Raw genomic sequence first — 22,781 nt, forward strand, 5'->3', positions numbered from 1 at the left:
ATTCTGGCTGTTGTGACTGGGTTGTTATTTGCAACAAGGTAGTTTGGATTTCTCATGATTTTTCATGTTTGAAATGCTCACTGGACGTGGTGTGGTGTTGTAGTCTCTTGCAGTTGAAGAAACCAGTGTTCTGTTTACGAGATTTGGTTCCTCGTATAGCAACTTAGCAATTGTTTCTTGGTAAACAAAGGGCAGTGAAAGTCTACTGTGCTTTATAAGAGTATTTGGGCCCCCCTTACAATGGATTACTGGGTTTTTACAGTTAGTTTGTTACTAATGAGATCGTCTTAATGGAAGTTCATCTCTAAGGTTGCTCTTTAATTTACAAATGAAAGTATTCTAGTGTATGCTTTCTGTTGATTAACATATAGAACAATCATGTAGAGTTTAGTCACTGCTATTAGCAAAAAGAAATGTGATTATGTTAATAATTAATAATCAGATTATGATGGATGCACTCTTAACCTTGATATACTTCGTATTTGTCTGAAAATGTTACTCGTAATATTTTTCTGAATTTCTTTTGTAGTATAAAAGTGTGTTTGGTTTTACATATTGGAAATTGTGGGGTGTAAACCGTACTAAGTATTAGAGTTTGCTCCCAATCAAGTAGTTTGGAATAGTATTTGCATGATTGCATCAGTATTATTGCTGCATTCCTGTCTCTACTTCACATTTGAGCAGTCATTTCTAAATTTTTTTTAAATTTTTTTTCTTATATTTTTTTTTAATATGAGGCGATTTCTTGATTTAGAATTGAGTGGTCAAGAACATGACCGAGCATTCAACAGTAAGATTCCAGTTAGGACTTAGGATCATGAGTGTTTGGTTTCTCTTTTTGGACCCTAACACTTGGTAGTTGGTACCCCCTTCAATTCCATTTTGTTCGGGGAAATATTTGATTGACTCTAGCTCCTGTGAATTTCGACTAGTGCAATCCTCCATAGTTATTTGCGGCGGCATCCTGTGAATTTCGACTAGTGCACTCCTTCATATGAATTACTTGCACGTTGCAAGTTGATACATTTTTTTTTTCCCCCTTTTTGACGAAGCTCGCCGATGCTTTATGATAATATTTTTTAATTTTTACAAATGCGTTATTAACGGTATAAACAATTGAAAGTATTCATTTGCAAACATGAAAGACATGTAACAACTGAATGAAAACAAATTTATGTAGAATCAATAAGATAGTTACGTGCTTGAAGTTTACATTAAAGCTTTTGTTGCCCACTTGAGCATGAAACTTGAAAATCTTTCTTGCCCAATTGTTATAGTGATGGTTTATCAATATTACCAATGCCATGCTTAAATAACATTATAACAAACGAATTTATTTCCATTGCACAAGTGATTAGATATGAACCTTAACTATCTATTTTTTATTAAATCAACCACAACAATGTATCTAACATCTGCATTACACACATGAGACTTTACAAAGATACATGTACCCTCGTACATGTGGAAAATCAATCAAGAGAGGGCGAAATAGTGCTCAATAAGTTTCATTCCAGTCTTTTAGAATCGGAACTACATGTCTCTCTTGGACATCTTACGTCCCCTAAACACATCCCAGCTTGAGACAATTAATCCTATCAAAGAATAAAACAGGGCTTTTACACAAGAGATTACAAAATGCCAACAGGAAGATGGCCAGTACCACGGATACAATAGTCGGAAGAACAGACTGATGAGATGCCGAGGATATTGCCCAACCTGTACATGCAGATGAATTTATCATTACAAAGCCAACCAATTCCACAGAGCAATACCAAGACAATGAGCGCAAAAAGGATAGTAGAAACATGCAAACATAGACAATCATAGAACAAGCAACATGCATGCGTTCTCACCAAAACAACCCTTTTCATCTCAAGGCACTAGATAGCCCTACCACATGCATACATACACTGATACATAACAGCACACCTAGTTGGCTAGTTACTTTAACTTCCCAGGTATGCCAGTGTCCAAGCATCCACCCAATCGTGCAACTGCTACATTACATTTAGGTGCAACTGCTACATCCACCCAAGCATGTAAGGAAATTTGGTGTTGCAGCCCAGAGATCTCTGAGTTCATCAGTTACAGCCAGAGATCTCTCGACATATCTTGGTCCTAGCATCATCCTATCCTGAGCCTAATGGGTACTACTATAGTACTATTACTTAACCTCAGGGCTCAGGCAATTAGATTCTAGACTTGACATGGGGAAAAAACCTTTTTAAGATTAAAGTCAACAAGTGTCAGCCCTCAAGTGTGTCCATATTTTCACTTCTCCACCATTTACATTTTATCAGGTAATGGACATTCCGGGTAGTGAGAGAATGGAAGAAGAATGCAAATTACAGGCAGCCATCACTTTGTTTAAAATAGAGTGCAGTTTCCCCATTATCACTTCACCTAGCCAATCTTAAAAGCGTGGGCTCCTAAAGCTATCAACTATCACAGTGATGTTGCAGTGCGGCACTCACAGGGCAACAATCATAGTACAATAACCCCTCTTCAGTGCAAACATTCACTCAACATTAAAGTTTACTGCCTCTGAACTAATTGAAGGCTTCAGTCAGACATTAACCGAAATAAAGTAAAGAACATTTAACCAAGTGAGAAAGGCAAGCTAGAGCCAAAAATAAGTTCCAGGTCTATACACAGGCTCTACAAATTTCAGCAATCTACCCAGCTATAAGCTGTACAATATCCAGCATCCGGAGAGGTACATAACACAGCCATATGCCAAAACAATTCAACACCTATCGAGAGGTAACGCTGAAAATCGCAGGATCTAATTCATTCGGATACTTCACAAATTCAAAAGACACAAGTTCAAACAATCTAATACAAGTATATGCTTATAAATTCCAAGACATTAGTACTCACAGGAAAAAGTGCATCCAAAGCATCCCAAGCTGAATGACGAACAGCTCTCGTTGGATACATTGGACCTCCAGGAGAAGTAAAGCTGTACAAGCAAGTCTTCAGCCGTGTACTAGTAGTCATCCTAAGCTCCAAACCTAGAGCATTTGTTAATTGTCAGACAAGCCAAAGATATAGAACAAAGATGCAGCACACCCAGAAATGTTAGAAACAAAGATAGAGCACTGATACCACATATAGGTAGTATCACCTTGAAGAACCTTAATTTGAGACAAGTAATGCAGCAAAACAGGCTCCACCTTCAACTTCAGAAGCTGTGCATTATATTAAGTGGCCATGTGACTAAAATTAGTACCAAGTTTCAAGGGATATAATATTTAGTCACACATTCATCATTTACCTGATCTGTGAGCTCAATGACAAACATGTCCGCTGGACCACCAATTAAGAATGAATTTGGAAAAGTAGGAAAGTTATTTAGAAAGTCACCAAGCTTATCAACTGCAGAAAGGAAATGCTAAACATTAATGGCAAAATAATGTGAGTCAATAAACACAACAGTATCAATTAAAAGACCCACCCGCATTGTAAAAGAAAATAAATCTTGACAATAGAAGAACCAGATCTCGCTGAGCCTGACAAATGGTAGAAAAAGCATGATCAAGAGATGCCAGACAATAGAGATCATCCACAGAGCCAGAACAAATTGGTCAACCCATGCTCAAAGGTGAGGATCAAAATGTGTAAATCAAGGCCATAGTCTGACCTGTAGTACAAGCTTGGTTAGCCGTGACTGATCCAATGTGACATCCTGAAGAAGATACTGAATGTGGCAGCAGAGTCAAAAACCTGATCAGGCACATTACAGGCTACCAAAATCTAACAATTATAAAAAATAATCAAATCATGTATATTGAAACTTACATGAAAGAGGGACTGAAAACGTCTAGTGTTGGTCTGGATGTCCATCCTAGAAAAATAATATGAATTCTCTAAGTAAGCAGAAGCCAACATAAAATCAGTTAAGCAACAAATAAGCACAAAATCTCATCACACAATGGATGGATCAGTCACTTAAAGATTAGGGATTAATCAATCCATTAAATCATCAAAACCGAAATAACAGCGTAATACATAATGGAAGATCACATACCAGAAAACATTTGCAGAACCCTGAACAAGAGCAGATGAATAACGAAGAAGCTTCTCTGAGTCCTTAATTTCAACTTCAAAAAACTGCAAAAAGACAAAAAAAAAATATGCTCAACAACAGATACTGAACACAGAAATAGGTTTCTATTGGCCAAATCAAACATTTGCTCTCCTGTTTTACACAAGGTTAAGGATAAAATTATGGTATTAGCTAATCAGGCTATCCACTCTCCTAGAATACGCCTACCTAGAGGTGGTTATTGGGACAGGTAACCAAATGGAACCCACTTTTAGCCCATCATAAGGCGACCCTTTTGTGACCTGGCCTGCAAGGCTGCAACTGACCTGCACCAACCCACCCAATAACCAGGCTTACTTCTACTAACCTACAAGGGCTACAACTATAATTACAATAAACAAACCTGATTTACTAGATACAATACACTATTATTGCGGCTCAGAAAAGTATTGAAGAACACAGCCACAGCCACATGTGTCATTCTCATTGGTTGGGTCAACAACATTAACTGATATGAATGCCTTTGAAGATATTGTACTTCCAGAAATCAGAACCAGAATAATGTGCAAATCAAGACGGACTGATTTCTAATTTCAATAAGATGATGTCCAACTATCTTCATCTTAACAAGTGGCTTATACAGTATTATAATCCTGCTTAAAAGTTAAAACTATTCATCCGACACCCCATCCACAAAAACTGAACCCAGGACTTTAGAGTTTGAAACCAAAATTGATATCTCTAAACAATTGTATAAAATTTCGAAGACATCAATGATTGAGATTCTTGAGAACCAACAACCTAATTGTTGGGTTAATAGGGTATAGTGAAGTGGTTATGCTAGGCCTTAAGCTCAGTTTCCAGCCCGGAGCTAGTTCTCGTGGAAAGCTTCCTCAGTGTACCTCCAACTCACAAGGATCTGTTTGATACAAAAACCACCACCTAGTATCCTAGTCTACACAGCTTTACTCCACAGGCCCAAAAGAAAATAAGAGAGGCAATAGACTTGTTACATAGAGTGCATAATCCACAATCCTAATTAAAGGGTCCACAGGGCACAGGGCACACTAGTAAATAGAGGAAAAAAAAAAAAAACTATCTGAACCACTGAAAAAAATTGAAACCCTAAACTATAACTTCAAGAAGTATACTTTACCCTTAAAATCTTGGCAGATAAAAAAAAGGAGTAGAAAATAAATGATATCCTAAACCATAATTTCAAGATATAGTCACTAACATAGTAAGATACCTAAAACCACAAGTATCCAACCAGTTGGTTTGTCAAGGCAATGCAAGGCTTAACAAGGCAAGGTAGTGCAAGGACAATCCATGGCATCAAAAGGCACTTGAATGTATCAAAAGACATGATAAAGTAAGGTGGGCCATGGCATGAATTAGATGATTCTGAGCACCAAATAGGCTTCTCGAGATCCTCTTGGGACTCCAGGAATGAAATTCATGCGCAACGAAATCAAGTACAAAATTGTTCACAAGTAGCCAAATTTGAAGGCTGTAAAACCTATAATACACGAAATTGGACCAATTTGGGAGGCTTGGGACACTGGCAATAACCTCAATGCATTAACAAAACCAAGTCCAAAATTGTTCTCTGGAAGCCAAATTTGAAGGTTATAATACATTAAATGGGACCACTATTGGAGGTTTTGGGACATTTTAGAAAAATCTCAAGATAGTAGAGGATGCATAATGGGGTCTTATAATGTTGTTTAGAATCATATATGGCCATTAGTCGGTCACATACAGACCCGTGAGAGCCTCGATTCAATGAAAGGAAGCATGCACATAATGGTTAAATTGATAGTTTAAAGGCAAAGTGGACGGTACCAACTACCCAAATGGCCTCGGGGTGTGGTATGGTCCATGGGAAGCACCCGACTTGTTTCCAAATGGGTTCAAAAAAATAAAAAATTATCCAAAACAGAAGGCTATAATCCACTTTTTTGGACTTATTTCAAATGGTTTGAGGATTGTGCAATAGATCAGGCCAGCCCACCCAAACCGATGCAAGTTTATGTGAGGAAAAGACACAAGACAACAAAAGGGAAGGAGCAGTAGAAGACAAAAGAGAATTTTCTCTGATTTGTGGGTGTACAGCCACTTGGCAGAGCATGACAGGAGGGCTCTGAATTCTAGGGTAACCTGAGAAAGGTGACTGAGTAATTAAAGGGAAAGCAGGGTTTTGTAAGGGTATGCCGATTTTGATGTATTTTTCTGTAGTCTGGTAGTAGTAGTAATCTTTCTTCCAAGATCCTATCTTTATTGTAATAGCTGAAGTAGTAACCTTCCACCATCAATTAAACATCCCAAGCTTTCCTCTTATCTCTCTGTTTTCTCTATTCTCTCTGTGTGTGTGCTGGTGTGTGCCGTGTCTTGACAGGGAAGGCTGAGTCCACAGGAATTTGTATCAGAGCATTCGATCATGGTGACGCCGACCTTAACCCAGCGCATTGATGCGACGGATGAAAAACTTGGAGAGGTCGAATCCCGATTGCAGACCATTAAAGGGAAGTTTGATTCACAGGAGGCGCACCTTAAAAGTATTGTGGAGAAGCTTGGTACTCAAGAGGCGACCGTCGAGAGAGCAGTTCAGGCGGCGGTGGCTGGCGTTTTGGAGGCGGAGAGGAAGCGCTCAGAGGAAACTTTAGCCAGAACCACTCTCCGAATAGAAGAATCGATCGATTCCGACAAGAGCAAGAGAGGTTGGCTTTAATCGAGAGGGAAACCAATCAGAAATTCCGTGAGGAGATGAAGAGAGGGAGACCACCGCCACAACCGCAACCCATTTTCCAACCCATTCTCAACTTGGACGGTGACAATAGTCAGGTACAAGGAGAGAACGAGGTGCGCAATACCCCAGTGAGGCACAACCGTGGGTGGCGGGGTGAAGGAATAGGAGAGGAGGAGCACGGCGACAACCGCAGCGGGCCAGGTAGCGGCGGCGGCGGCCATTGGAGACATAGGAAGCTGGAGATGCCGCTGTTTGAGGGTACCGACCCGGACAACTGGGTTGTGAGGGCGGAGATGTTTTTTGAGTTCTATCAATTGACCGAAAGAGAGAAACTTGAGGCCTCCGTGGTGGCCATGGACGGCGCGGCGCTCAAGTGGCTTCAATGGGAGAAGAAGAGACGACCGATCGGGGGCTGGGGTGACTTGAAGCAACGGTTGTTGTATGAATTCCGGCCGTCTCACACCGGATCCTTATATGAACAATGGTTGGCGGTGGAGCAGACCGGGACGGTGGAGGAATACAGGAGGAAATATATTGAGATGGCAGCTCCCTTGGAAGGTGTACCCGAATCACTGATGTTGGGTCAGTTTATAAACGGGCTTAAGAGTGAAGTGAAAACGGAGTTACGGTTGTTAAACCCGTTCAGTTTGGAAGGGGCCATGGAATTAGCTGGGCGTATTGAGGAGAAGAATCGGGTATATCAGTCCAAAAGGATGGGCCCAAACTTTCTAAAATCTGGAGCGACAAGTGGGCCGGCCCAACAATTGGGAACCTCTTTTACACCCAGTAAAATAGGTGGATCAAGTCTCGTGCAAACATATGGAGTACCTAACCATATCAACCCAGCTAGAAGTGCTTCTCACCCCATCGAGTCTCACGCCTCTGTTAATAAGGCCGGCGCCACCGGAGTATCACAGGGAAGGAGCTCGAATTTCACGAGGAGGTTGACGGAAGCGGAAGTGCAGGAAAAAAAGGGCGAAAAATTTGTGTTTCCGGTGTGATGAGGCTTGGCACGCGGGGCATCGGTGCAAAAGAAGAGAATTCAGCGTGCTCTTGGTGGCCGGGGAAGAAGAAGACGCACCATCCGAGGAGGTCGAGGAAGAGAGTGAAGAGGAGGTGCGAGTGTCATTATGCTCAGTCATCGGTATCTCTAACCCGAAGACTATGAAACTCCGGGGGAAGGTGGCTGGAAAAACCGTGGTGGTCATGGTGGATCCCGGGGCGACCCACAATTTTATTGCGGCTCAATTAGTGGCGGAAGTGGCTCTGCCCATTTCGAAAGGTGGCGAATTTAGTGTAGCTCTGGGTAATGGCGAGGTGATTAAGGGGTGTGGTGTATGCAAGGCGGTGAAGTTGCAACTAGATGGTGGCGTTACGGTGGTAGAGGAGTTTCTGCCCTTGGAGTTGGGGAGTGCTGATGTTATACTCGGTGTGCAGTGGTTGGAGAAATTGGGGTCGGTAACCACGAATTGGAAGACACACATAATGAAATTCCGTAGGGGTGGAATGCCCGTGACTCTAACAGGGGATCCTTCTCTCGAAAAGGCACAAATTACCTTGAAAGCTATGATCAGAGGGCTGGTGAAGGAAAAGCAGGGAGTGTTAGTGGAATTGAGTGAGTTAACACGAGAAAACGGAGGAGGAAAGGCTGAGCAATCTCCTCCCCTATTCCTGGCAGAATTGTTGCAAGAGATCCAGGCAGTGTTTGCCATGCCTGTGGGCCTTCCACCGCAAAGAGCCCATGAACACTCCATAGTGCTCAAAACAGGGAGTGATCCTATAAGTGTCAGACCATATAGATACCCCCAGATACAGAAGGATGAGATAGAGAAATTAATTCAAGAAATGCTCCAAGCCGGGATAATTAGACCTTCTACGAGCCCCTTCTCAAGCCCCGTGATACTTGTGAAGAAAAAGGATGGAAGTTGGCGATTTTGTGTAGACTACCGGGCCCTAAACAAGGAGACGGTGCCGGATAAATTTCCCATTCCGGTCATCGATGAACTACTTGATGAGCTACATGGGGCTAGATGGTTCTCGAAATTGGACTTGAAGTCCGGGTACCATCAAATTAGAGTGAAGTCGGAGGACATCCACAAGATGACCTTTCGTACACACGAAGGTCACTACGAGTTTCTAGTTATGCCGTTTGGCTTAACTAACGCACCGGCAACCTTCCAATCGCTTATGAACGAGGTCTTCAAGCCACAATTGTGGAAGTTTGTTTTGGTGTTTTTTGACGACATACTTGTGTATAGTAAGAGTGAGGAAGAACACAAGGAACATGTGAGGGTAGTATTGGAGTTGTTGGAGAAACACGAGTTGTATGCAAATTGGAAGAAGTGTGAGTTCGGGAAAGAGGAAGTGGCTTATTTGGGTCATGTGGTCTCAAAAGAGGGAGTGGCGATGGATATGGAGAAGGTGAAGGCGATCATGGAGTGGCAAGAGCCGAAAAACATTAGGGAGCTAAGGGGCTTCCTCGGTCTCACCGGGTATTACCGGAAGTTTGTGTTTCGCTATGCTCAAATCGCGGGGCCACTCACATCACAATTGAAGAAAGACAATTTCGGGTGGACATGTGAGGCGGCTCATGCATTCACCGCCCTTAAAAATGCTATGATGACAGCTCCGGTGTTGAGGATGCCTGATTTTCAGTTGGAGTTTGTTGTGGAGACGGATGCGTCGGGGTTTGGGCTTGGTGCCGTGTTGATGCAACTAGGGCAGCCTATAGCATACTTTAGTAAGACTCTCGGGGTAAGGAACCAAGCCAAATCTATTTACGAGAAGGAGTTGATGGCCATTAGTTTGTCGGTCATGAAGTGGCGGCATTATTTGCTAGGAAGACACTTTGTCATAAGGACCGATCAACAAAGTTTAAGATTTCTCACCCAACAACGTGAAGTAGGAGGGGAGTATCAAAAATGGATGAGGAAGTTGATGGGCATGGATTTTGAGATACAATACAAACCCGGACCATCCAATAAGGTGGCCGATGCTCTATCTTGGAAGGGCAGCAATGAGGTTCATTTGGGGGCTTTAATTTCAACACAAGTAGTGGAGTGGGATGAGCTAGAGAGAGAGATTGCTGAGGACCCTTGGCTCAAAGACCTTCGGGAAAATTTGGCAACAAACCCGGAGGGTCAAAGAGGGTTCTTTCTGGAGGGGAATAGGGTGCTGTACAAAGGGCGAGTAGTTTTACCGAAGAATTCTAAGTTTATTCCAGCTCTTTTGGGTGAATATCATGATACTCCAACAGGGGGTCATGCAGGGGAGGTGAAGACATACTTGAAGCTTGCTGCGGAATGGTTTTGGCCGGGAATGAGGAAGCGCATAGGAGAGTATGTGCAGCAATGTGTGGTTTGTCAAAAGAGTAAAACATCACAGCAAAGGGCAGCAGGTTTACTTCAGCCACTACCCGTGCCGGAGGCAATTTGAGAGGAGATATCGATGGATTTTATTGAAGGCCTTCCACTTTCAAAAGGGGTGGACTCAATTTTGGTAGTGGTGGACCGTTTGTCTAAATACAGCCATTTTATCGGCCTTAAGCACCCTTTTACAGCTTTGAAGGTGGCTGAAATGTTCATGAAACATGTGGTTAAGTTGCACGGATTTCCGCTCTCAATTGTCTCTGACCGAGACAAGGTCTTTATGAGCAATTTCTGGAGAGAGTTATTTAGGCTACAAGGGACACACCTCAAGCGTAGCACCTCATACCATCCACAAACCGACGGCCAAACCGAGGTTGTGAACAAAGGTTTGGAGACATACCTTCGTTGCTTCACCACTAATCAGCCAAAGTCTTGGTCACAATGGCTGCCATGGGCCGAGCTTGCATATAACACTTCACCTCATACAGCCACGAAGTTGACACCATTCAAAGTGGTATATGGGAGAGACCCCCCGAGGCTATGGAAGGTAAAAGGGCATACCACAGCCCTAGGTAACTTGGAAGAGGAGCTGAGGGAGCGTGATTTGATTTTAGATGAGCTGAAGATGAGCTTGAACCGTGCCCAGCAACTCATGAAAGAGTCAGCAGACTGTAAGAGAAGGGATGTGCAATTTGAAGTTGGGGATAGAGTATTCTTGAAGCTGCAGCCTTATAGGCAGAGGTCTCTAGCCAAGCGCCCCTTTGAAAAGCTTGCAGCTCGCTACTATGGACCATTTGAGATATTGAAGCGCATTGGTAAGATGGCTTATCAATTGAACTTGCCTAAGGAAAGCAAGGTGCATCCGGTCTTCCATGTGTCTCAACTGAAACAGGTTGTAGGAAGCATTCCAGTTATGCCCACTTTACCTAGCCAACTCACTGCTGACTTGGAGCTGGTGGTAGAACCCGAAGAGATTTTGGAAGTGCGACAAAAAGGAGATGGGGTGGATCCTAGGGTCGAGGTGCTGGTTAAATGGAAGGGGTTGCCACCCTTTGAGGCGACTTGGGAAGAATTTGAGGCCTTGGATCAGCGTTTCCCTCACTTCCACCTTGAGGACAAGGTGTCTGTTCCCGGGGGGAGTATTGCAATAGATCAGGCCAGCCCACCCAAACCGATGCAAGTTTATGTGAGGAAAAGACACAAGACAACAAAAGGGAAGGAGCAGTAGAAGACAAAAGAGAATTTTCTCTGATTTGTGGGTGTACAGCCACTTGGCAGAGCATGACAGGAGGGCTCTGAATTCTAGGGTAACCTGAGAAAGGTGACTGAGTAATTAAAGGGAAAGCAGGGTTTTGTAAGGGTATGCCGATTTTGATGTATTTTTCTGTAGTCTGGTAGTAGTAGTAATCTTTCTTCCAAGATCCTATCTTTATTGTAATAGCTGAAGTAGTAACCTTCCACCATCAATTAAACATCCCAAGCTTTCCTCTTATCTCTCTGTTTTCTCTATTCTCTCTGTGTGTGTGCTGGTGTGTGTTGTGTCTTGACAGGGAAGGCTGAGTCCACAGCAGATTGGTGTAAAAAACTCTCGAGATGGTGGAGAATGCATCTTGAGATCATCTAATATTGTTTGGAACCATATATGACCACTACTCCTTCACATAAAGTCTGTGGTGAACTTGAGTTATTTAGGGGAAGCATGTACGTAAACGGTTAAGTTGGCTATAATCCACGATTTTGAACCAATTTTAGAGGATTTAGGGCACGGTGTCAAAAACACTCGAGAAGGTATGGGATGCATTATGAGGTCATGTAATATTACTTGGAACCATACAAGACCACAAGTTTGTAACATAAAGGCCCACGATGACCTTAAATTAATTAGGGGAGGCTTGTACGTAAATGGTTAAATTGGCAATTTAAAGGCTAATCAAATGGTTCCAACCACCCAAATGTTCTTTTGAGGTGTCATAGGGTTCGTGGGATGAGCCCCAACCTCTTTCTTCACCAGTTACTAAAAAGTCAAAATTGTCTAAAAATGAAGGCTATAATACACGATTTTGAACCAATTTTAGAGGATTTTAGACATGGTGTCAAAAACACTCGACATGGTATGGGATGCATTCTTGGGTCATTTAACGTTGCTTGGAACCATGGGTGAACACAAGTCAGTCACCTAAAGGACCATGGTGACCTTAAATTAAATAGGGGAGGCTTGTACGTAAACAGTTAAATTGGAAATTTAAAGGCTAATTGAATGGTTCCAAGCACCCAAATGTTCTCTTGAGGTGTCATAAAGTTCATGGGATGAGCCCTGACCTCTTTTCTTTCTAGATTTGAAAAGGTCAAAAATTGCCCAAAAATGTAGGTTATAATCCACGCTTTTGGACCAATTTTAGAGAATTTTAGACACGGTGTCAAAAACACTCGAGATGGTATGGGATGCATCCTTAGGTCATATGATGTTGCAGGGAACCATGAATGAACACAAATAAGTCACATAAAGGACCATGGCGACCTTAAGTTAAATAGGGGAGGCTTCCACAAAAACAATTAAATTGGCAATTTAAAGACTAATTGAATAGTTCCAAACACCTAAATGTTCTCATGAAGTGTCATAGAGTCCATGGGATGAGCCCTGACCTCTTTTCTTTCGAGATTCGAAAAAAGTCAAAAATTGCCCAAAACTAAAGGTTATAATCCACGCTTTTGGACCAATTTTAGAGGATTTTAGACACGGCGTCAAAATCACTCGAGATGGTATGGGATGCATCCTTAGGTCGTATAATGTTGCTTGGAACCATGAATGAACACAAGTCAGTCACATAAAGGCCCATGTTGACCTAAAGTTAAATAAGGGGGGCTTGTATAAAAACAGTTAAATTGGCAATTTAAAGGCTAATTGAATGGTTCCAAGCACCCAAATGTTCTCTTGAGGTGTCATAAAGTTCATGGGATGAGCCCTGACCTCTTTACTTTCTAGATTCGAAAAAGTCAAAAATTGCCCAAAAATGTAGGTTATAATCCACGCTTTTGGACCAATTTTAGAGAATTTTAGACACGGTGTCAAAAACACTCGAGATGGTATGGGATGCATCCTTAAGGTCATATGATGTTGCTGGGAACCATGAATGAACACAAGTCAGTCACATAAAGGACCATGGTGACCTTAAGTTAAATAGGGGAGACTTCCACAAAAACAGTTAAATTGGTAATTTAAAGGCTAATTGAATGGTTCAAAACACCTAAGTGTTCTCTTAAGGTGTCATAGAGTTCATGGGATGATTCCTGACCATTTTTCTTTCTCGATCCAAAAAATTCAAAAATTGCCCTGAAGGTTATAATCCACGCTTTTGGACCAATTTTACACGATTTTAAACACAGTGTCAAAAACACTCGAGATGGTATGGGATGCATCCTTAGGTCATATAATGTTGCTTGGAACCATGAATGAACACAAGTCAGTCACATAAAGGCCCATGTTGACCTAAAGTTAAATGGGGGGGCTTGTATAAAAACAATTAAATTGGCAATTTAAAGGCTAATTGAATGGTTCTAAGCACCCAAATGTTCTCTTGAGGTGTCATAGAGTTCATAGGATGAGCCTTGACCACTTTTCTTTCTAGATCCGAAAAAGTCAAAAATTGCCCAAATCTGTAGGTTATAATCCACGCTTTTTGACCAATTTTAGAGGATTTTAGACACGGTATTAAAAACACTCGAGATGGTATGTGATGCATCCTTAGGTCATATATGTTGCTTGGAACCATGAATGAACACAAGTCAGTCACATAAAGGACCATGGTGACCAAAAGTTAAATGGGGAAGGTTTGTACAAAAACAGTTAAATTGGCAATTTAAAGGCTAATTGAATGATTCCAAGCACCCAAATGTTCTCTTGAGGCGTCATAGAGATCATGGGATGAGCCCTGACCTCTTTTCTTTCGGGATCCGAAAAAGTCAAAAATTGCCCAAAACTGAAAGTTATAATCCACGCTTTTGGACACATTTAAGAGGATTTTAGACACGGTGTCAAAAACACTTAAGATGGTATGGGATGCATCCTTAGATCATATAATGTTGTTTGGAATCATGAATAAACACAAGTCAGTCACATAAAGGCCCATGGTGACCTTAAGTTAAATAGGGGAGGCTTGTACAAAAACAGTTAAATTGGCAATTTAAAGGCTAATTGAATGGTTCCAAGCACCCAAATGTTCTCGTGAGGCGTCATAGAGATCATGGGATGAGCCCTGACCTCTTTTCTTTCGGGATCCGAAAAAGTAAAAAATTGCCAAAACTGAAGGTTATAATCCACGCTTTTGGACACATTTAAGAGGATTTTAGACACGGTGTCAAAAACACTTAAGATGGTATGGGATGCATCCTTAGGTCATATATGTTGCTCGGAACCATGAATGAACACAAGTCAGTCACATAAAGGACCATGGTGACCATAAGTTAAATGGGGGAGGTTTGTGCAAAAACAGTTAAATTGGCAATTTAAAGGCTAATTGAATGGTTCCAAGAACCCAAATGTTCTCTTGAGGCGTCATAGAGATCATGGGATGAGCCCTGACCAATTTTCATTCGGGATCCGAAAAAGTAAAAAATTGCCCAAAACCGAAGGTTTTAATCCACGCTTTTGGACACATTTAAGAGGATTTTAGACACGGTGTCAAAAACACTCGACATGGTATGGGATGCATCCTTAGATCATATAATGTTGCTTGGAACCATGAATAAACACAAGTCAATCACATAAAGGCCCATGGTGACCTCAAGTTAAATAGGGGAAGCTTGTACAAAAAAAGTTAAATTGGCAATTTAAAGGCTAATAGAATGGCTCCAAGCACCCAAATGTTCACTTAAGGTGTCATAGAGTTCAGGGGATGGTCCCCTGACCAATTTTCTTTTTGGATCCAAAAAAGTCAAAAATTACCCAAAACTGAAGGTATCCACGCTTTTGGACCAATTATAGAGGATTTTAGACACAGTGTAAAAAACACCCGACATGGTATGGGAAGCATCCTTAGGTCTTATGATGTTGCTTGGAACCATGAATGAACACAAGTCAGTCACATAAAGGCCCTTGGTGACCTTAAGTTAAATAGGGGAGGCTTGTACAAAAACAGTTAAATTGGCAATTTAAAGGCTAATTGAAAGGTTCCAAGCACCCTAATCTTCTCTTGAGGTGTCATAGAGTTTAGGGGATGAGCCCTGACCTCTTTTCTTTCTGGATCTAAAAAAGTCAAAAATTACCTAAAACTGAAGGTTATAATCCACACTTTCGGACCAATTTTAGAGGATTTTAGACACGGTGTAAAAAACACCTGACATGGTATGGGATGCATCCTTAGGTCATATGATGTTGCTTGGAACCATGAATGAACACTAAGTCAGTCACATAGAGGCCCATGGTGACCTTAAGTTAAATAGGGGAGGCATGTACAAAAATAGTTAAATTGGCAATTTAAAGGCTAGTTGAAAGGTTCCAAGCACCGAAATGTTCTCTTGAGATGTCATAGAGTTCATGGGATGAGCCTTGACCTCTTTTCTTTCGGGATCTGAAAAAGTAAAAAAAAATTGCCCAAAACTGAAGGTTATAATCCATGCTTTTGGACCAATTTTAGAGGATTTTAGAAACAATGTAAAAAACACTCGAGATAGTATGGGATGCAACCTTAGGTCATATAAGGTTGCTTGGAACCATGAATGGACACAACTCACTCACATAAATGCCCATGATGACCTAAAGTTAAATAGGGGAGGCTTGTATAAAAACAGTTAAATTGGCAATTTAAAGGCTAATTGAATGGTTCCAAGCACCCAAATGTTCTCTTGAGGTGTCATAGAGTTCATGGGATGAGCCTTGGCCACTTCTCTTTCTAGATCCGAAAAAGTCAAAAATTGCCCAAAACTGTAGGTTATAATCCACGTTTTTGGACCAATTTTAGAGGATTTTAGACACGGTGTCAAAAACAATCGAGATGGTATGGGATGCATCCTTAGGTCCATATGATGTAGCTGGGAACCATGAATGAACACAAATCAGTCACATAAAGGACCATGGTGACCTTAAGTTAAATAGGGGAGGCTTCCATAAAAACAGTTAAATTGGGAATTTAAAGGCTAATTGAATGGTTCCAAGCACCTAAATGTTCTCTTAAGGTGTCATAGAGTTCATGGGATGATCCCTGACCTCTTTTCTTTCTCGATCCAAAAGATTCAAAAATTGCCCAAAAACTGAAGGTATAATCCACGCTTTTGGATCAATTTTAGAGGATTTTAGACACGGTGTCAAAAACACTCGAGATGGTATGGGATGCATCCTTAGGTCATATAATGTTGCTTGGAACCATGAATGAACACAAGCCAGTCACATAAAGGCCATGTTGACCTAAAGTTGAATAAGGGAGGCTTGTATAAAAACAGTTAAATTGGCAATTTAAAGGCTAATTGAATGGTTCCAAGCACCCAAATGTTCTCTTGAGGTATCATAGAGTTCATGGGATGAGCCTTGACCACTTTTCTTTCTAGATCCGAAAAAGTCAAAACTTGCCCAAAACTGTAGGTTATAATCCACGTTTTTAGACCAATTTTAGAGGATTTTAGACACGGTGTTAAAAACAATCGAGATGGTATGGGATGCATCTTTAGGTCATATGATGTTGTTGGGAACCATGAATGATCACAAATCAGTCACATAAAGGACCATGGTGACCTTAAGTTAAATAGGGGAGGCTTCTACAAAAACAGTTACTTGGCAATTTAAAGGCTAATTGAATGGTTTCAAACACCTAAGTGTTCTCTTAAGGTGTCATAAAGTTCATGGGATGATCCCTGACCTCTTTTCTTTCTCGATCCGAAAAAGTCAAAAATTGACCAAAACCGAAGGTTATAATCCACGCATTTGGACCAATTTCAAAGGTTTTCAGACACGGTGTCAAAAACACTCGAGATGGTATGGGATGCATCCTTTGGTCATATGATGTTGCATGGAACCATGAATGAACACAAGTCAGTCACATAAAGGACCATGGTGACCATAAGTTAAATGGAGGAGGTTTGTACAAAAACAGCTAATTGAATGGTTCCAAGCACCCAAATGTTCTCTTGAGTCGTCATAAAGATCATGGGATGAGCCCTGACCTCTTTTCTTTCTGGATCCGAAAAAGTCAAAAATTGCCCAAAACTGAAGGTTATAATCCACGCTTTGGACACATTTAAGAGGATTTTAGACACGGTGTCAAAAACACTTAAGATGATATGGGATGCATCCTTAGGTCATAATGTTGCTTGGAACCATGAATGAACACAAGTCAGTCACATAAAGGCCCATGGTGACCTTAAGTTAAATAAGGGAGGCTTGTACAAAAACAGTTAAATTTGCAATTTAAAGGCCAATTGAATGATTCCAAGCACACAAATAATCTCTGGAGGTGTCATAGAGTTCATGGGATTAGCCTTGACCACTTTTCTTTCTAGAACCGGAAAAGACAAAAGTTGCCCAAAACTAAAGGTTATAAATTACGCTTTTGGACCAATTTTAGAGGATTTTAGACACAATGTCAAAAACACTCGAGATGGTATGGGATGCATCCTTAGATCATATGATATTGCTTGGAACCATGAATGAACACAAGTCAGTCACATAAAGGACCATGGTGACCTTCACTTAGATAGGGGAGGCTTACACAAAAACAGTTAAGTTGGCAATTTAAAGGCTAATTGAATGGTTCTAAACAACTAAATATTCTCTTGAGGTGTCATAGAGTTCATGGGATTAGCCCTAACCTCTTTTCTTTCTAGATTCGAAAAAGTCAAAAATTGCCCAAAACCGAAGGTTATTTTTTTGGTGTTTAGAGAGCCACAAAGGGCGGGTGATGAGAATCGATCCCAAGAACTCTTGGAACAGGGAGGGAAGCTCTAACCACTTGAGCTATCCCTCATTCTCCAAAACTGAAGGTTATAAATTTATAATCCACGATTTTGGACCAATTTTAGAAGATTTTAGACACGTTGTCAAAAACACTCGAGACGGTATAGGATATATCCTTAGATCATATGATGTTGCTTAAAACCATGAATGAACACAAGTCAGGCACATAAAAGACCACGGTTACCTTAAGTTAAATAGGAGAGGCTTGCACAAAAACAGTTAAATTGGCAATTTAAAGGCTAATTGAATGGTTCCAAACAACTAAATGTTCTTTTGAGGTGTCATAGAGTTCACTTGAGGTGTCATAGAGTTCATGGGATGAGCCCTGATCTCTTTTCTTTTTGGATCCGAAAAAGTTAAAAATTGCCCTGCCAAAAACTGATGGTTATAATCCACGCTTTTGGACCAATTTTGGAGGATTTTAGACACGGTGTCAAAAACACTCGAGATGGTATGGGATGCATCCTTAGGTCATATGATGTTGCTTAGAACCATGAATGAACACAAGACAGTCTCATAAAGGACCATGGCGACCTTAAGTTATATAGGGGAGGCTTGCATAAAAACAGTTAAATTGGCAAATTAAAGGTAAATGAATGGTTCCAAACACCTAGATGTTCACTTGAGGTGTCATAGAGTTCATGGGATGGGCCCTGACCTCATTTCTTTCTAGATCCGAAAAAGTCAAAAATTGCCCAAAACTTAAGGTTATAATCCACGCCTTTGGACAAATTTTAAAGATTTTACAGACGGTGTCAAAAACACTCAAGATGGTATGGGATCTATTTTTTGGTCATGTAATGTTGCTTGGAACCATATAGGAACACAAGTCAGTCACATAAATGCCCATGGTGACCTTAAGTTAAATAGGGGAGGCTTGTACAAATATAGTTAAATTTGCAATTTAAAGGCTGATTGAATAGTTCCAAGCACCCAAATGTTCTCTTGAGGTGTCATAGAGTTCATGGGATGAGCCCTGACCTCTTTGAATCCGAAAAAGTCAAAAATTGTCCAAAACTGAAGGTTATAATCCACGCATTTGGACCAATTTCAAAGGTTTTCAGACACGGTGTCAAAAACACTCGAGATGGTATGGGATGCATCCTTAGGTCATATAATGTTGCTTGGAACCATGAATGAACACAAGTCAGTCACATAAAGGCCCATGTTGACCTAAAGTTAAATAGGGGAGGCTTGTATAAAAACTGTTACATTGGCAATTTAAAGGCTAATTGAATGGTTCCAAGCACCCAAATGTTCTCTTGAGGTGTCATAGAGTTCATGGGATGAGCCCTGACCTCTTTTTTCTTTTTGGATCCGAAAAGGTCAAAAATTGCCCAAAACTGAAGGTTATAATCCATGCTTTTGGACCAATTTTAGAGGATTTTAGACATGGTGTCAAAAACACTCGAGATGGTATGGGATGCATCCTTAGGTCATATGATGTTGCTTGGAACCATGAATGAACACAAGTCAGTCACATAAAGGCCTATGGTGACCTTAAGTTAAATAGGGGAGGCTTGTACAAAAATAGTTAAATTGGCAAAGGCTAATTGAATGGTTAAAAGCACGCAAATGTTCTCTTGAAGTGTCATAGAGTTCATGGGATGAGCCCTGACCTCTTTTCTTTCGAGATCCGAAAAAAGTCAAAAATTGCCCAAAACTAAAGGTTATAATCCACCCTTTTGGACCAATTTCAAAGGTTTTTGAGCTTAGTGTTGAAAACTCTTGGGATGGTTGGGGATGCATCCCGAATTCATATAATGTTTTTTGGAACCAAATAGGATCACTAGTAGATCACATAAAGGCCCATGGTGGCCCAAACAATAAGTTTTTTTTTAAAAAAAAAAATGAATATAGATTACAAAAATTTACCACTTGTTCCATAAAGGGCATAATCTCCAAACTATAAAACAAAAGAGGGAGGATAAGGTAATAGAATAAATCTCAAGTAAATCAAACTCTCTTTTTGGCTGGTTTTTATCCCTTGGTCCCTCCACCCGGAAGATTAAATTTTCTTCCTTAAAAATGCCCTTGATAATCAGTTCGGCTAAACTAATAGCAAAAGCCTTATGGCTTACCCACAAATCCACATTAAAACATCAGCATATTAACAAACTTATTAAGTGCCACAAAAATTCACATACCCATTTGTGAAATAACAGAGCAAATATATGGGATGCAAATGACTGGCTCCATAGTTTCACAATCAAGTCAAGAATAGGCTGTCCATCCTCTGGCACCCGGATAAAATGGCCAGAAAGCACATCGTAAAAACACAAGTGATCTTCTATGCCCTCTTCTGCAGGAACTATTGTTTCTGCACCCCTGCTGAGAATTATATCTGTTTTCAGTCCCAATGCAGAAAATTAGATTATAAGACCAGGATAACAAGGTAGAGAACTCCTAGAGACAGTATATGAAAGAATTCAATAAGCTAATATAGGTTGGTATGTTCTCCAAATTCCAAAACAAACAGATCATAAAGCCAAGCAACACAGCATACACTAAATAATCACTTCATAGGTACTGACTACAGTATGCAAGAACTGATCACATTAAAAAATGGAACCAGCACAAACAAGTGGCCAAATACTTAGAAGAAAAAGTGTTAATAGCTAATTTAAAGTCACAGACTTAATTGACAACAAAACATGTGTACAAGAAGAAGCCACAAATCACAAGGAAATTGTACTTCCAGCAGCAATAGCATTCCATCATGTAAACACAGACAACAACCATTCATCATCAGTGCCAAAAGAAGCTGAAAATTATGACTGGAAGACCCCTACGGAGTACTGCCGGAGCTGTGGAAAAACTGCTTTAGTAACCAGAATTGCTTCCTACAAATTAACCTTTGGTTTCTACATATAACCTATAAGTTACTGACTTATGGCTGGCCAAGCCACATGTCTACAGCTAATTTCAATGTCTTCCTTCATAATATCACATCTCTTTGGGTTTGTATCATTGCAACGATTGGATGGAGTGCACATAAAAAGAGAGTGCTCACTTAAAAGCAAATCCATATTATACGAAGTACTTAATTTTAGCTCTTTTTTTCCCACAATTTACAAAGGGAAGCAAGTTGTACATGTCCTCAGATGTAATAAGTGATTTCATTAAAAAAAATAAAAAATAAAAAATTCAAAGTCGCAACTTTGCAGACAGTGCAAGGGGCAACTTGGTCTCACAATTTATGAACACTGCTTTTATAGCAGCACACTCAACTTGTGTCAAAACAACCATCAAGATCAAGTTGAACAACTCACGTCTATTGTATCTTTATCGGTTTCATCAACCATCACTAAAACACTGCAAAATTATAACCTTCCGCTGGACCTCACATAAACTAAGCTAAGAACTTTTGTTATCCAATTTCATCATCAAAGGCTCAAAGCCAGGTTTGATACACACACTAACACACAACATTAGCTTCTTTTGAATTGCACACAGTGGCATCACTAGTTTCAATAAACTAACACACAGCAAAACAGTTGCGAAATGAATACTTAATTCGATTCCTTTCACGCCATCACAAGCTATACATTTTCACCACAATGCCAACCAGATTCTATTTAACCAAAACATAATTTACCAATCAGTTTAGTTCTTGCAAACATCCAAAACAGATTGAAAACATAATTATTAGGTATGTAATAAGAGATAAACCTTTAGCACGGTCATCAACTTCCAACGCTATATCAGCAAATAACTCCTGCAGCACATTTCGCCGCTGCGAAGGACTCGCTTCTGCCTGTCAATCAATTCAATAAATCGATAAGTATCGCTGTATCGACAATTACATGAAACAAATGAACTAGTACAATCAAAGGAACTTCGAATCAATCGAAAATAGTACATGCAGCAAGTAATAGGTCAGATTAGACCCACATACTCACTAAATTACGTGATTTTCACAAAATATAATTTAAGCAAATATACAAATCATTAAATACTAAACTAAAAATCTATTTCGTAGTTTATCAAGTCAAAATCAACCAAAAACATTACTGAAAATTTCAAAAATAAATAAAAATATCAAAAATTAGCAGAAAGTAAGCTCACTCGTTGAAGTTTCTTCTGGATTTCTTGAGAAAGAGCGGTGAGATAAGCGCGGCTTCGAGTCTCCGAATTTTGCTGCATTTTCTGGTAATTAAAGCATCCGGATCCAATTCAAACCAAAAAAATAAATCAAATTCTTCAAATCTCTCACTTTTCGACGATAATGAGATTCGAACTTCCGCCGATAAAATGCGATTAGCTGAAATTGACGATCTAAAACGGAATCAAATATAGAGTGATAATGTATTTTTGACTTGCAATAAATTTGTGTAAGACAGAGAAAATGAAATGTTGAAAATCTAAAACTGAATATGCATTTAATTTGAAGGTTGAAGAAAGTATACGAATTCAAAAGCGTAACGAAGAATATAAACTGAAAGTTTGGTTTTCTGGAAAGTGGATGATGAATGATGATGCAGAACAGTGACAGGGAGAAGAGGAGAGAGAAAGAGATGACACGAAGACGCGGAAAAATGGAAAATATGAATACGTGGAAGTTTTTTTTTTCTTTTTAAGGATAAAATAACACGACAGAATGTGGTATGACCGTATGAGTAGGTGTCAATATCCGATCAATCATTCCGATTCGAAACCGAGTCCGATAAA

General features: G+C 40.2%; 1 protein-coding gene across 1 annotated transcript; it reads right to left on the reverse strand.

Moving 5' to 3' along the window:
• Positions 1-1,354: 1,354 nt before the first annotated feature.
• On the reverse strand, positions 1,355-22,469 carry LOC145617939 (uncharacterized). Its single transcript, XM_081672712.1, has 11 exons — positions 22,179-22,469; positions 21,783-21,867; positions 20,258-20,454; positions 4,034-4,116; positions 3,805-3,850; positions 3,647-3,703; positions 3,461-3,515; positions 3,281-3,381; positions 3,131-3,194; positions 2,884-3,017; positions 1,355-1,719 (listed from the first exon to the last, which is right to left on the reverse strand). Exons 1-11 carry the CDS (start codon positions 22,254-22,256, stop codon positions 1,534-1,536), a joined length of 1,086 nt encoding a protein of 361 aa, XP_081528838.1. The 5' UTR covers positions 22,257-22,469; the 3' UTR covers positions 1,355-1,533.
• Positions 22,470-22,781: the final 312 nt, after the last annotated feature.

The sequence above is a fragment of the Chenopodium album genome, chromosome 26 (genome assembly GCF_948465745.1).
Source record: "Chenopodium album chromosome 26, dcCheAlbu1.1, whole genome shotgun sequence".
Lineage (NCBI taxonomy): Eukaryota > Viridiplantae > Streptophyta > Magnoliopsida > Caryophyllales > Amaranthaceae > Chenopodium > Chenopodium album.

Excerpts from the sequence above, each read along its gene's own strand:
- LOC145617939 (XM_081672712.1), bottom strand. The coding sequence starts at position 22,256 with ATGCAGCAAAATTCGGAGACTCGAAGCCGCGCTTATCTCACCGCTCTT. Across the intron at positions 4,117-20,257 it reads CTCTGTTATTTCACAAATGG|TTTTTTGAAGTTGAAATTAA; the intron begins GTATGTGAATTT and ends GTCTTTTTGCAG. Across the intron at positions 1,720-2,883 it reads CTTTGGATGCACTTTTTCCT|GTTGGGCAATATCCTCGGCA; the intron begins GTGAGTACTAAT and ends CTGCATGTACAG.